The sequence below is a fragment of the Gossypium raimondii genome, chromosome 8 (genome assembly GCF_025698545.1).
Source record: "Gossypium raimondii isolate GPD5lz chromosome 8, ASM2569854v1, whole genome shotgun sequence".
Classification (NCBI taxonomy): Eukaryota; Viridiplantae; Streptophyta; class Magnoliopsida; order Malvales; family Malvaceae; genus Gossypium; species Gossypium raimondii.
Window position 1 is genome coordinate 6,230,878 of NC_068572.1, and position 13,318 is coordinate 6,244,195.

General features: G+C 34.4%; 1 protein-coding gene across 1 annotated transcript; it reads right to left on the reverse strand.

The window, feature by feature from the left end:
- Positions 1 to 11,650: 11,650 nt before the first annotated feature.
- LOC105793094 (uncharacterized) lies at positions 11,651 to 12,603 on the reverse strand. Its single transcript, XM_012622025.1, has 3 exons — positions 12,549 to 12,603; positions 12,114 to 12,452; positions 11,651 to 12,000 (listed from the first exon to the last, which is right to left on the reverse strand). The coding sequence occupies exons 1-3, from the start codon at positions 12,601 to 12,603 to the stop codon at positions 11,651 to 11,653; spliced, it is 744 nt and encodes a 247-aa protein (XP_012477479.1).
- Positions 12,604 to 13,318: the final 715 nt, after the last annotated feature.

A 13,318-nucleotide genomic window follows, 5' to 3' on the forward strand; every position in this document is an offset into this window, starting at 1 on the left:
AGAATAAGTTCTTATTCTTTAGGATATTGGTATTTGAATTATTCTACGTTATCTCTCATCTTTGATTTGATTTGAGTGTGCAATTTTTATTTTCTATTAAGATCTTATTATATGGCTATATAAGCTAAGGTCATCATCAATAAAACTTAAGTCATTAAAAGTCCAGCTTGTTTGTTTACTTGTGTTCTTGTGTCTCATATCATATCAAAGTTCCAACAATTTGGTATCAGAACCCCCACTGGGCTTGAGAAATTCTAGCAGCAGCATAGAAGATGACTCAAAAGATGAATTTTGACAACTTTATACAACCAGCTATTCCTCGCTTTGATGGTCACTATAATTATTGGGTCATGCTAATGGAAAATTTTTTGCGTTCTAAAGAATATTGGGAGTTGGTGGATTCTAGCTATATTGAACCAGCAAGAGAAGCACCTCAATCAGATGCATAATGAAAGAAGAATGATGAGACAAAGTTAAAAGATTTGAAAATGAAGAACTATCTCTTTCAGGCTATCGATCGCACAATTCTTAACACCATTCTCAACAAGAATATTGCCAAAGAAATATGAGATGCCATGAAGAAGAAATATGAAGGAAGTGCACAGGTCAAAAGATCTCATCTTCAAGCTCTTCGCAGAGAATTTGAAACGCTTGAGATGGGAAATGATAAAGGACTGATAGAGTACTTCTCAAGGGTCATGACTGTGGCAAATAAGATGCGAACTTATGGAGAAGATGTGCAGGATGTTAAAGTGGTAGAAAAATTCTATGCTTTTTAACTAAGAAGTTTAACTATGTTGTTTGTTTTATTGAGGAATCAAAAGACATTGATACTCTCACTATTGATGAATTACAAATCTCATTAATAGTACATGAACAAAAATTTCAAAGGCATCATGGAGAGGGGCAAGTTTTGAAAATGACATATGATAGAGTAAGAGGTCATGGTCGCAGTTCCTATAGAAGAAGAAGAAGAGGGAGAGGTCGAGCAAGTTTCAAAAAAATAATGGTGGAATGTTAAAAATGTCATAAACTAGTAAGTGCCCTGAGAATAGAGTTAGGCTTAGTTTAGCATTGTTTCTCAAAAGTGATTTTTTCAAAAAGTACTATTGGGGAAAAGCTAAAATTTTCAGCTTCGAAAAAAATGCTTTTGGACCACTTTTTGGCTTAGGAAAAGTACTTTTTCTCTCAAAAAGCAACTTGTTTATGAATAATTTTGTCCCAAAAGTGCTTCTTAGAAGCAAAACTAAACACACCCTTAGTACTGATGAAGAACTGAGTAATGAGGAAGTTGGAGGAGAGGAAGATAGCTCTAGTGAGAGTGAAGAGAGGGTTAGGAGACCTCTTATTCAAATGGGTGATTATGTTAGTGGAAAGGGTCTGAACCTATCTGATGATGAGGTTCATATGTGTAACAACCTCACCCGACCTAATCACTAGATCTAGGTGTGGGTGCCATAACAACACTGGGTTATCGTTCATACTAAGATCTCTCTACGTTAAAACATATTGTATTTCCTATTTTTAAAAGCTTACAACAGAGTCAAAAAATTTTAAACAAAGTTTTCTGTCCAGACTCTAGACTCAAAGGAATTTAAGAAAATACAATATAATCGCCCCCTTGATGAAGTTCCTAAAAGTTCCCCTATCTTATGTGCATGGCACTTGCCTTCAATACCCTTTGACTTTTCACAATCTAGCTCAGTTTCTCTTCTAGTTCCTTCTTCCACGAATCCTGTAATAACAAGTCAACCCTTGTAAGTTCAAATAAACTTACTGAGTTTCTTCATTATACAAAACATACCCCACCTTGCTAGGGTTCAAATAAATAATACTAAATATAACAAACTCCTTGCTCATTTAGTACATTTCTCTTAAATCAATGCAGAGGACTTTATCCTATTCCCGATCCTATCCACTAGCGGATAGATCATTGAGTGATTTCCTTCTGACCATTCTATGACCTTCGATTAGCCTTGATAGTTCCTTTAAATGTCTCGCAATCTCTAGGGCTCTATCATTTCTTTTACTTATTTTTATTCTTCCACTTATTCTTAGCGCGAATCCCTCTACCTACCATGGTATTATGAGGTAGCCCATTAGGCCTACCCCTCTAAAGGTCCTCGAGGTGTCTTCAAAATCTATTTAGTCCATAGCTAACTCCTTTTTTATCTTAATCCCATAAGACTTGCCCACATTCCTTTCTTTAGTACTACTGTCGGGTCCTACGCCACTCTAGCGGATTAGATCTCAGATAGTTTACATAATGGTAGGATTACCTCTTTGTAATTCGCCTTGTTCGCATTACCCTTAAGTGTAGAACATCCTCTTGCTACGGACCATTATGGCCTATAATACTCAGCCACTATCGCTGAGTAACCATCTGGGTTCACGAGTTCTCTTTCCTACTACATCCCCAACTAACTAGCTTTTTTGGCTGACACTTCCTTATTGATTTCCCCTTAAAGAGGAATAGTCTTGACAGACATTCTTGTCACTTGTATCATCACTCTTAGTACTTCTCTATCTTGGGTCCCCAATTGACCCTTCTATTCCAAGTCTCTTTTGTTGGGGTGCTTATGAACTTAACTCTAACCTACTCGTTTCATTGAGCATCTACCTGTGGTTCTTAACGACAGATCCTTACTGTGATCCTTCATTTACTCTCTCTACGATTCACTTATACAGTAAGCATTATTAGCTCGACGGTTTACATGACTGTTTCCTGTCGGGTTACCACCCTCTTGCCTTTTTGGCTTCCATGATTACTGTTTGGCGAACTATTTCCCTTTTCTATCTCTTTTTTCCTTACTCGATGAATTTTTTCCCAATAATCTACTAGCTCGCTATCATTTTCCATTACTTACCCTTTTTCTTCCAACTTTTTATTCTTTTTTTGGGATTCCCCAAGTTTATTGTCTTGATTTTTTTCCACTTGTGTTTGTTGTCTCGACAGACTTGATATATTACCATAATCGAGCTATGGTTTTACACCTTATGTCCTGGCGGACTCCATTGGCTTCCATAACCAAGCTATAATCTTACACATCGTAACCCTCGTGTTTACTATCACGACGGACTACCCTGTATTTATTGTCCTGGTGGACTATCCCGACAACTATTAAAGGATGCCATAGCATCTTTCAGCCATGGTCTTAATCCTATTTATCCATTTTGACATGTTTTCACATGATGCCATAATGTCTTTCAACTATAGTCTTACTTATTTATATCATGATGCCATAGCATCTTTCAGCTATGATCTTACTCATTTTTATCATGATGCCATAACATCTTTCAGCTATGATCTTACTCATTTTTAGACGTATAGCCTCATATTGAACTCATGGCCTCACCAAGATCTTTCTGTTTACTTTTCTGTTTCAGTCTCTCCATCCCTCTATTTCACCATTTCTAACCTTGATACTCGAACACCACAGTGTCCCCAATAACACCGTATGTCGGTATCTAATAGAACCACCCTATTTCCCAAGTCTTAACTTCATTTAACCAGACGATAATTTCCCGCTGTGTTTCACAAATCATCACACATACAAGCACAAACATAATCACATAAGCATAGTAACATAGTCCATACCAACTTTAACATGTATCATCACATAGTTCTTGCTATTCATACAACATCCCAGAAATAGGGGATAGAAACTCACCTAAAGCTTCTTTACCTTCTTCGCCCAGCTTAACTTTCCCAAATGTTAGAGCTCATTCTCTCTCTTGGTAGTTAAACATATAAACCAAAATCATAGTTAAGTTCATAATATTCATTTAAACTTGGTTCTTAGAAACATACAGTACCCTTAGAAAGGTTTTCTAAGAATCATTAGCTTACCTTATTAATTTTAAGTGTACAGAAGGACTAAGTACCTTACCAGCTTCTCGGGTTTTCTACTTTTCCAATAAATTCCTCACGATCATTATTCCATGCAGAGCTTCTCATGACCATCGCTTCCTCGGAGCAACCAAGGAAGAAGATGAATAAGAGAGAATGAAACAGAATTGAGAGAAATCCCCATGATAATTCATCTCTCAACTATTTATAACCCTTCGTGTACAGTTTCTCATCGTATAAAATCCACTTATTTTAATAATTTTTCCCCCACTAAGGGACTGTAAGAGTCGTTTTTTAGTGGTGACAGAATAGTAATTTTGAGACCACAAATTTCCATCGTGTCAGCTTATAAATATTATTTATATAATATTATAGAGTCATTAAGGTCGTATTAATTTTTGGTTAAAAATTTTATCGCTTAGATAGCTAATTAAAGAAAAATGACTAAATTGTAAAAGGTACAAAACTTATTAATTAATGCATTTAGATGATTTAATGGATTAATTAATAAATTTTGGAGGACCGATAGGGAAATTAGTCTTTATTTTAGATAGTGGACGGTAATGGGGTTTATTCTAAAGATAAAATTGAATGAAAATTAAGTATAATGGTAATTTTACAATTAAAACAAAATTAAGTAAAGAATAAACACTTTCTTCATTTATCTTCAACCTTGCCGAAATACCATGGAAATAAAGCTTGGAGAATCGGCCAAACATAATACCTTGCATGTGAGTGATTTCTATACCCATTTCTTGTAATTTTATGTTGTTGATATCGTTGCAACTAGGTCCAGCTATCTCGTACTTTCGTTTTTGAATCTGTTAAAAATTTTGGAAGTTACCACTGATAAATCTTGGTTGCTTGTGATGATAATTATGTGTTTGAAGCTTTGAATGTGATTTTTGGTTGTTTTGTAAAGTGATTTTAGTTAGTTTTTGATTAAAGGATTAAATTGTTAAAATATTAAAATTACATGGTTTATTGGTGAATAAGAGGTCTTTTGTGGATTTTTTAGGGCCTATAATATTTGGATGTAATATGATTTTGAGGAAAATGGTTAATTTGATTATTTTCGGGTTAAGGGACTAAATTGTAAAAGTTGTAAAAGTACAATTGTGTAATTTTGAAAAATATAAGGGTATAAAATTTAAAGTAAATTGGAAAATGAAATGTAAGCTAATAAATGAGAATTTTACATTATAGATTAAGACCTTGTTGATTTACGTGGAAAAGGAAAATTTACGGAATAGTCCTTGAACTTTTGGAACTCTTACAACTTAGTCCAAGTAGGTTCATACGGTTTATAATTTAATATCTATATGCAATGTTTGATGATATAATATGATTTAATAGATACAATTGTTTTATTATTGATGTAAGGTTATTTAAAAAATATTATTGAATTTCAATATTTGGATCAGATTGAATACGGGATAGAGTACATTTGAGACATGGTGTGTTATGGGGGATTGGAGTGGAGATGGTTGTGAGTGATATATATATGTTTCCTGAGTAGATCGAGGTTCAGCATTTGTTGCGAACTCTAGTGTTATACTCCCTGTTTTGGTGTGTTTTTAGTTTGATTAGCTCTTCGGAGCCATTAGTGTGTTATCGGGTGGACTGGCTCGTATGAGCATCTGGTGTGTTTCGATTGGAATATCGATGTACTCATATCCGTAAGTCATTCATCAGATTGTAAATTATTATGCTATAACTTATTAGTAATTTCGAATGGCATAGCATGTATTTAATCTCTTGAATTGATTTCATGGTGAACATGTATATATATATATATGTTTTCTGAGAATTTCCATTTGAACTTTGTGTTAAATTATGGAATTCACTGGTTCGACTTTGTGGATGGCAGGAAACACTTATTGTTGAATTATTTTCAATTTAATTGTTATATTTACTACGATAAGATTTATTATTCTACAAGTCGAACTTACTAAGCTTCAATAAGCTTACCTGTGTTAATTTCTATTCTTGTAGATATTCTTGAAGTCTAGACGACCGGATCAGCACTCAAGTCACACTATCCACCTATTTTCGGTAGTTTTTGAACATTTTGGCAAAGGTTTAAAATGGCATGTATAGAGTGTTTTGTAATAATATTTTGATGAATGTGTTGTTGATACTTTGGCATGTATAAACTTTAGAAGTCATGTTGGTTTGATACCATTTGATGCCTTGACAAATTATCACTTTGGTTACCTTATTATACATGTTTATAAGGTCCTTTATGGTATGTTTTAAATGGATTTAGAATGGTCAATATGTGGTATGTTTTGGTAAGTGTTGAACTAGGATATGATGCTTGAAATGTGGTAATTTTTTACATGACTAGGTTAATGTTGTTTGTATGCATTTGAGGTGCCTTTGAATCCCATATTGGTTAGTTGAATTAGGATTTTGAAATGGTATTTGATGTGTGATTTGGTGATGTTTAGGTACTTTTAAAATGTGTTTAAATGGGTTGAAAGGTCATGCATGAAATGGTTTTGGAAATAACTTGATTTTACGTAAATTTGGGTCCACATGGCCTGAGACACGGGTGTGTGACTCAACCGTGTGAGGCACATGGCCTAGCGACACGGTCATCTGTCATCTGATGATTTCTTTAGGTTGCAAGTCAGTGAGTTACACGGCCTAACACACGACTTGGCACACGGGCATATAAGGCAACTCAGAGAGTTACATGGCCCGACACACGGCCGTGTGACTTTGCTCAGTGAGTTACACAGTTGGGGACACGGGCGTGTGGCACAGCCATGTAAAGCACACAGTCTAGTCACACGACCATGTGACCTCTGTTTTACAAATTTTGCATCTTTTTCCTAAACTTCTTGCCTTGTTTTAAATTAGTCCCGAATTACTTCTAAGCTATTTTTGGGGCCTCGACGATTCAAATTAGGGATAACATGCATGTTTACGAACGATTTATGAAATGATTAAATTATTGAATATTATAATGTTTGAAAGTTTTTAATTATACAGAATACTTCGTAACCCAGCTGGTTCTAATCCAACCGAACCAGAATTGGATTTCAACCTTGTCCAATATCATTTCTATTTTTTCCTGTTTTCCAATAAAAATCCAAGTGTCTTTCTTTTGGAAAAACAGGTTATGGTGTTAGGGGTGTTACAGGGACCAACTTATGGTGTCTTTCTTTTACCTCTAATTTGTCCCTAATTTTCTTGTTTAGAGGAAATCCAAGTGTGACAATATGACTCAAGTAGTATCGAATGATCCATTATACTTTGAGGAAGCAGTGAAAAGTGTAAATTGAAAAATGGCCATGGAAAGCGAAATCAAATCCATTGAGAAGAAAAAACATAGACACTTATTGAGCTGCCAATTAAAGCAAAAAAATGGTGTGAAGTGGGTTTTCAAAGCAAAGTACAATGAACATGGAAAGATTGACAAGTACAAGGCATGTTTAGTTGCAAAAGGGTACTCTCAACAACATGCAGTAGACTACATTAAAGTTTTTGCACTAGCAGCAAGGATGGATACATCAAGGATGATTATTGCTTTAGCTGTACAAAAGAGTTAGAAGATTTTTCAACTAGATGTTAAGTCGACTTTTCTCCATGGTGAGCTAAGTGAAGATGTTTATGTGGAACAACCAAGAGGATATGAAAAAAAAGGGTAAAGAGCATCTGGTCTTCAAATTACACAAAGCTTTGTATAGATTAAAACAGGCTCCACTAGTTTGGTTTAGTCAAATTGAAGCGCACTTCATCGAAGAAGGATTTCAAAGGTGCAACAGCGAGTAAACACTATTTACAAGGAAAAACAGCGAAGGGAAAATTATCATTATAAGTGTTTACGTTGATGATTTAATTTTTACTGATGATGGTGAAGTTATGATGTTTGAATTTAAAAACTCTATGTTGATAGAATTTGATATGACTACTTTAGGAAAGAAGAAGTGATCAATCGAACACAATCTTACCTTTCTCTATCACCAAGAGGAATGAATTTAGAAGGAATTTTTTATATTGATGGTTTTTGATGATGTGTTTTGGAAGTCTCCTAACTTGGATTTATATAGAAGAGAGGAAATGAATAAAGAGATTTAGACTGATTCATAAAGAGTTTTGTTGAAAAGTTAATAGATATAAGTGAACAGACACAATGAATGAAAAGATGCAATACTAAACCAAAAGTAATGAATCTGTTCACCAAGAGATATAATTGTTCAAATGATACAACTGTTCATCAAGAGATAGAACTATTGTTTAATTTGAGCATCAATTTATCATTCATCACTCAACAATTTTGAGTATATTATATAGAATATGAATCCATAATTTATTATTCAAAACTCTAATTTTATCAATAAAATAATATGCCTCAAAGTTCCAAAATATCCATTACTTTCCAATAGTCCCCTCATGAGTGAAATTGATGGATCAACAAGACTCAAAGATGTGATAGATTCTACGTTCGATATTTGCATAGGATAGGTAGGCATCAACCCTTGAAACTTCCATTGTGAAAGTATATTTACTTTACTAGTTGACCAGTAGACGCGATGTCCTTGAACTGTTCTACCGTTTGTGTAAACGATGACATACCTCACACAAATACCTCTCTGGCAAGATTTTGGTTCTCATGGGTATGTTCATATGGCCGTGAACATCTTCCTGGTTCTGTGAGAGTTTAGAGTACTATTCCCCAATAGTCTCCATGAAGTGGCCCCACTTCACTCTCACATAGGTGACTTATGTTGTTCGTTTCACCGAAACACACAATGGTCATTAAAAGCATTGCTTAACCTTGTTCACATTTTAATCACCGTTTTCATCATAGGAATAGACTTGGGATAAGAGCCTCCACAGTGGCCTCACAAGGTCTATACAAGTAGGTTGTCCCATTGAACCTAGATCTTGGGATCTTCAATCAACTAGGTTGGGTTTTCCTTCACATAGCGCCTTAAATATTCATGGGCTTTAGTCCCATTCCTTTCAATATTTTATTAACTTGAGCTCAGTTTAACCCTTTGGTTAGCGGATCCGTAGTGCTGTCTTTTGATATTACAAAATCAATAGAGATAACTCTAGTTGAGATCAATTGTCCAACGATATTGTGTTGACGACGCATATGTCTTGACTTACCATTATACACTACGTTCTGTGCTCTACTAATTGTTGCTTAGTTATCACAATATATGCATATTATGGGCACATGCTTTGGCCATTTAGGAATATCTTCTAAAAAGCTTCGTAGCCATTCTGCCTCTTCTCTAGATTTGTTTAGAGCTACAAACTCATATTCCATTATGGATCTGATTATAATCGTTTTCCTTGAGGATTTCCATGATACAAATCCTCCTCCTAATGTGAAAATATAATCACTTGTGCCTTTGGTATATTAAATATCAGATATCCAACTGGCATCGAAGAATCCTTCTAACATAGCAAGATCTTTGGAATAATGTAATTCATAGCTTTGAGTATATCTGAGATATCTCAGTACTCTCACAATCACTTTTCAGTGATTCTCTCTTGGATTGCTTGTGAATCTGCTTAAACTGCTTACAGTGAAAACAATATCAACTCTAGTGCAACTCATAAGGTACATTAGGCTGCCTATGACTCTTGCATATTTCACTTGGTCAACACTTTCACCTTTTTTTTAGACATATGTTGACTTATATCTATCAGAGTTCTGGCTACACCAAAATCATCCTTGCCAAATTTTTTAAGAATCTTGTCTACGTAGTGTGATTGAGTCAACATGAGACCTTCAGATGACCTTTTGATTTGGATGTCCAAAATCATGTCAGCAAGTCCCATATCTTCTTGTCAAATCTTGAATTTAACAAGTTTTTGGTACGTTTTACCATTTCATTTTTACTTCTAACAATGAGTATGTCGTCAACATATAAACATAAAATTACATATTCATCAACAATGGTTTTGACATACGCACATTTTCATACTCATTAATTTTAAATCCATTTGATATCATGACACTGTCAAACTTTTCATGCCACTGCTTTGGTGCTTGCTTAAGTCCATACAAAGGCTTCACCAATCTACATACTTTTCTTTCTTACCCTAGAGCGACATGACCCTCAGATTGTTTCATGTAAATCTACTCATCAAGATTTCCATTTAGTAAAGCTGTCTTAACATCCATTTGATTAACTTCTAGATTTTGCAAAGTAGCAATAGCAAGTATTATCCTTATAGAAGTTATTCTTGATACAGGAGAAAATGTATCAAAGTAATCAATGTCTTCCTTTTGTCTATAACCTTTTATAACCAATCTGGCCTCGTACTTATCAATTGTTTCATATGCTTTCATTTTTCATTTGAAAATCCATTTTGAATTTAGTGGTTTAATTCCCTGAGGTAGATCCACTAATTCCTACATATGATTTTTCATGATGGAATCAATTTCAATCTTGATAGCATTTTTCCAAAGAGTGTTTTCAGATGAGCATATAGCTTCACTATAAGTTTGAGGTTTAGTCTCTAGCATATATGTTAGAAAATTCGATCCAAAGGGCTTTTCCACCCTTGCCCTTTTACTTCTTCTTGGCTCTACCTCGACTTCAACATCTTGTTGAAAGTCTTGACTATCAATAGTCTCTGAAGTTCGTTGTTGAACTTGACCCAAATTCCCTAGTCTTACAAGGGAATATATTTTTAAAGAATGAAGCATTTTTAGATTCTAATATCGTATTCTTATTAATTTCAAGATTTTTTGATCCATGCATAAGAAATCGATATGCATTGTTATGGCGTGCACAACCAATGAAATTACAATCCACTATTTTAGGACATATTTTCATTTGCTTCAGTAAAGGAACCATTAACTTTGCAAGACACCCTCACACTTTCAAGTAGTTGTAGGAAGGTTTTCTACCCTTTCATAACTTATATAGTGTCTTGTTCTTTTTCTTGTAGGGCACCTTATTTAAAATGTAAGTCACTGATAAAACAACTTCCCCCCACAGGTTATGTGACATCCCAAAACTTTCTAGTATTGTGTTCATCATTTCCTTTAGGGTTCGATTTTTTCACTCTGCTACTTCATTGGATTGAAGAGAGTATGATGGTGTCACTTTATGAATAATACCATGTTGTGCACAAAATTTACCAAATGGTTCAACATATTCACCACTACGGTCACTTCTCACCCTCTTAATTCTTTTATTAAGTTGGGTTTCAACTTCCTACTTATAGAGAACAAATTTCTCTATAGCTTCATCTTTGCTTTAAAGCAAATATACATAGCAATATTTTGTGCTATCATCAATGAAGGTAATAAATGTTTATTCTCTCCTCTAATTTGAATAAACTTTAAGTCACAAATATCACTATGTATTAGATCAAGTAGTTCAAGATTTCTTTTAACAGGTTGAAATGAAGACCTTGTTAATTTTACCGTAACATACGTTTCACATTTATGATTATAATTAATGTGAAATGAAAGAATTTACTCTAAGTTAATTAATCTACGTAAAGTATTAGAATTAACATGTCCAAGCCGATCATACCATAAATCAAATGACTCAAGCATATAAATAGAAAAAGAAGCATCATTCTTATTCATAGCATTAGCTTTTATAAAGGTAGCATTGAGTTTCCACGTATCATTTAATACATATCCCCTTCTCACAAACGTTCCCCATTTTGATAAAACTAACTTTTGGGGTTCAAATATCATTCTAGAGCCATGCATACTTCGAAGGGTCCCAGAGACAAGGTTCTTGCGTATGTTAGGCACATACAACACATTTTGAAGTTTCAACTCTTTACTAGAAGTCATCTTCAAAATCACAGTGCATTTCCCCTTGATCTTGGAAGTTGCAGCATTGCCATATAGAGCTTCTCCCATTTCTCGTAAGGAACCAACTCAACAAAGGAGTCATTGCCACAGAAAATTTGACGTGTGGCACCAGTATCAAGCCACCATTCTCTTGGATTTGAATCAACCAAGTTGACTTCATAAATCACAGTGTAGAGGTCAAGATCAGATACTGCCTTAAAAATATTTTCCACAGCATTGGCCTCGTTTGTTTTAACCCTATTTGGAATCCTATAATCGGATGACTTGTGTCTCATCTTATTGCAATTAAAGCATTTTCCTTGGAATTTTGGCTTCTTAAAGACACCGTTTTTTGGTCCTAGTTTAGACCTAGTCTAAGAATGTTTTCTTTTCTTAGAGTCCTTCTTGACTTCCACTATGTTTCCTTTAGCAAAGTTAGGATTGGTTGTTTTTTTAGCCTTTTAGTCGCACCTCGGTTGTCTTCTTCAATTCGAAGTCTAACAATCAGATTTTCCACTGTCATTTCTTTTCTCTTATACTTAAGATATTTCTTTAAGTCATTCCAAGTAGGGGGAAGTTTTTCAATAATGGCTGCCACCTGAAAGGATTCACTTATAACCATCCCTTCTGCGAGAATATCGTGAATGATCAATTGGAATTCCTGAACCTGGTTTACAACAGCTTTAGAATCAACCATTACAAAGTTTAAGGACTTAGCAACTAAGAATTTCTTAGCACCATCATCTTCAGTTTTGTATTTATGGTCCAACGATTCCCATAATTCCTTAGTTGTTTTCTTGATACTATATACTTCATAAAGTTCATTAGATAAACCGTTCAAAATATAGTTACGACATATGAAATCAGAGTTGTTTCATGCTTCGACAATGTTGAAAGCGGTAATACCATCTTCCTCATCCTCTCTAAAAATAGGAGGATCATCTTTCAGAAATTTAGCCATATTCAACATGGTCAAATAGAACAACATTTTCTGTTGCCATGTTTTAAAATTCTCTCTAGTGAATTTCACAGGCTTTTCATTGTGACTCATAGTCATAGGTAACTTTTGGCTCGCAGCCTGAGCCTAAGCAACTATAATCGCCTCAACCCTTGAATTGGATGAGTTTGACGTATGAGTCATTTTTCTGTATTTAGAATGAAGAACCAGAATCCATAAATAAATTAAAATTTAAAACAGAAGTATAAACCAACCTAAATAAGTTACGATGGTAATCTGTACGCCTTAGATTAAAACTAAAACAAATTATCTGTCTTAAGAATGTAAGAAAATATAATACCGTATGTAGTATTAATATGTCAGTAACAGTAATAATGCAATACAATGCAATAGCAGTAACACAACAAAATACCTATAATCAGACAGAGTTAAAAATTAGAAGAAGAATTTTGTTGAGGTATGTATGAACAGTTTCCTTAAGACAAATTCAACCTCTCCTCGGTGTTTTGAGTAACGTTGGACGTCTGTATTCCAGGATACAACAACAAACGATCACAATAGTAGCACAACAAAAGTAATCAATCGAACACAATCTTGTATTTCTCTATCATCAGGAGGAATGAATTTAGAAGGAAATTTTTATATTGATAGTTTTTGATGATGTGTTTTGGAAGTCTCCTAACTTGGCTTTATATAGAGGAAAGGAAATGAATGAAGA

Coding starts and splice junctions, on each gene's coding strand:
- LOC105793094 (XM_012622025.1), bottom strand. CDS start 12,603: ATGGCTAAATTTCTGAAAGATGATCCTCCTATTTTTAGAGAGGATGAG. Junction 12,453..12,548: donor TAGAGAGGATGAGGAAGATG/GTATTACCGCTT, acceptor AACTTTATGAAG/TATATAGTATCAAGAAAACA. Junction 12,001..12,113: donor AATTGAAGAAGACAACCGAG/GTGCGACTAAAA, acceptor GGTCTAAACTAG/GACCAAAAAACGGTGTCTTT.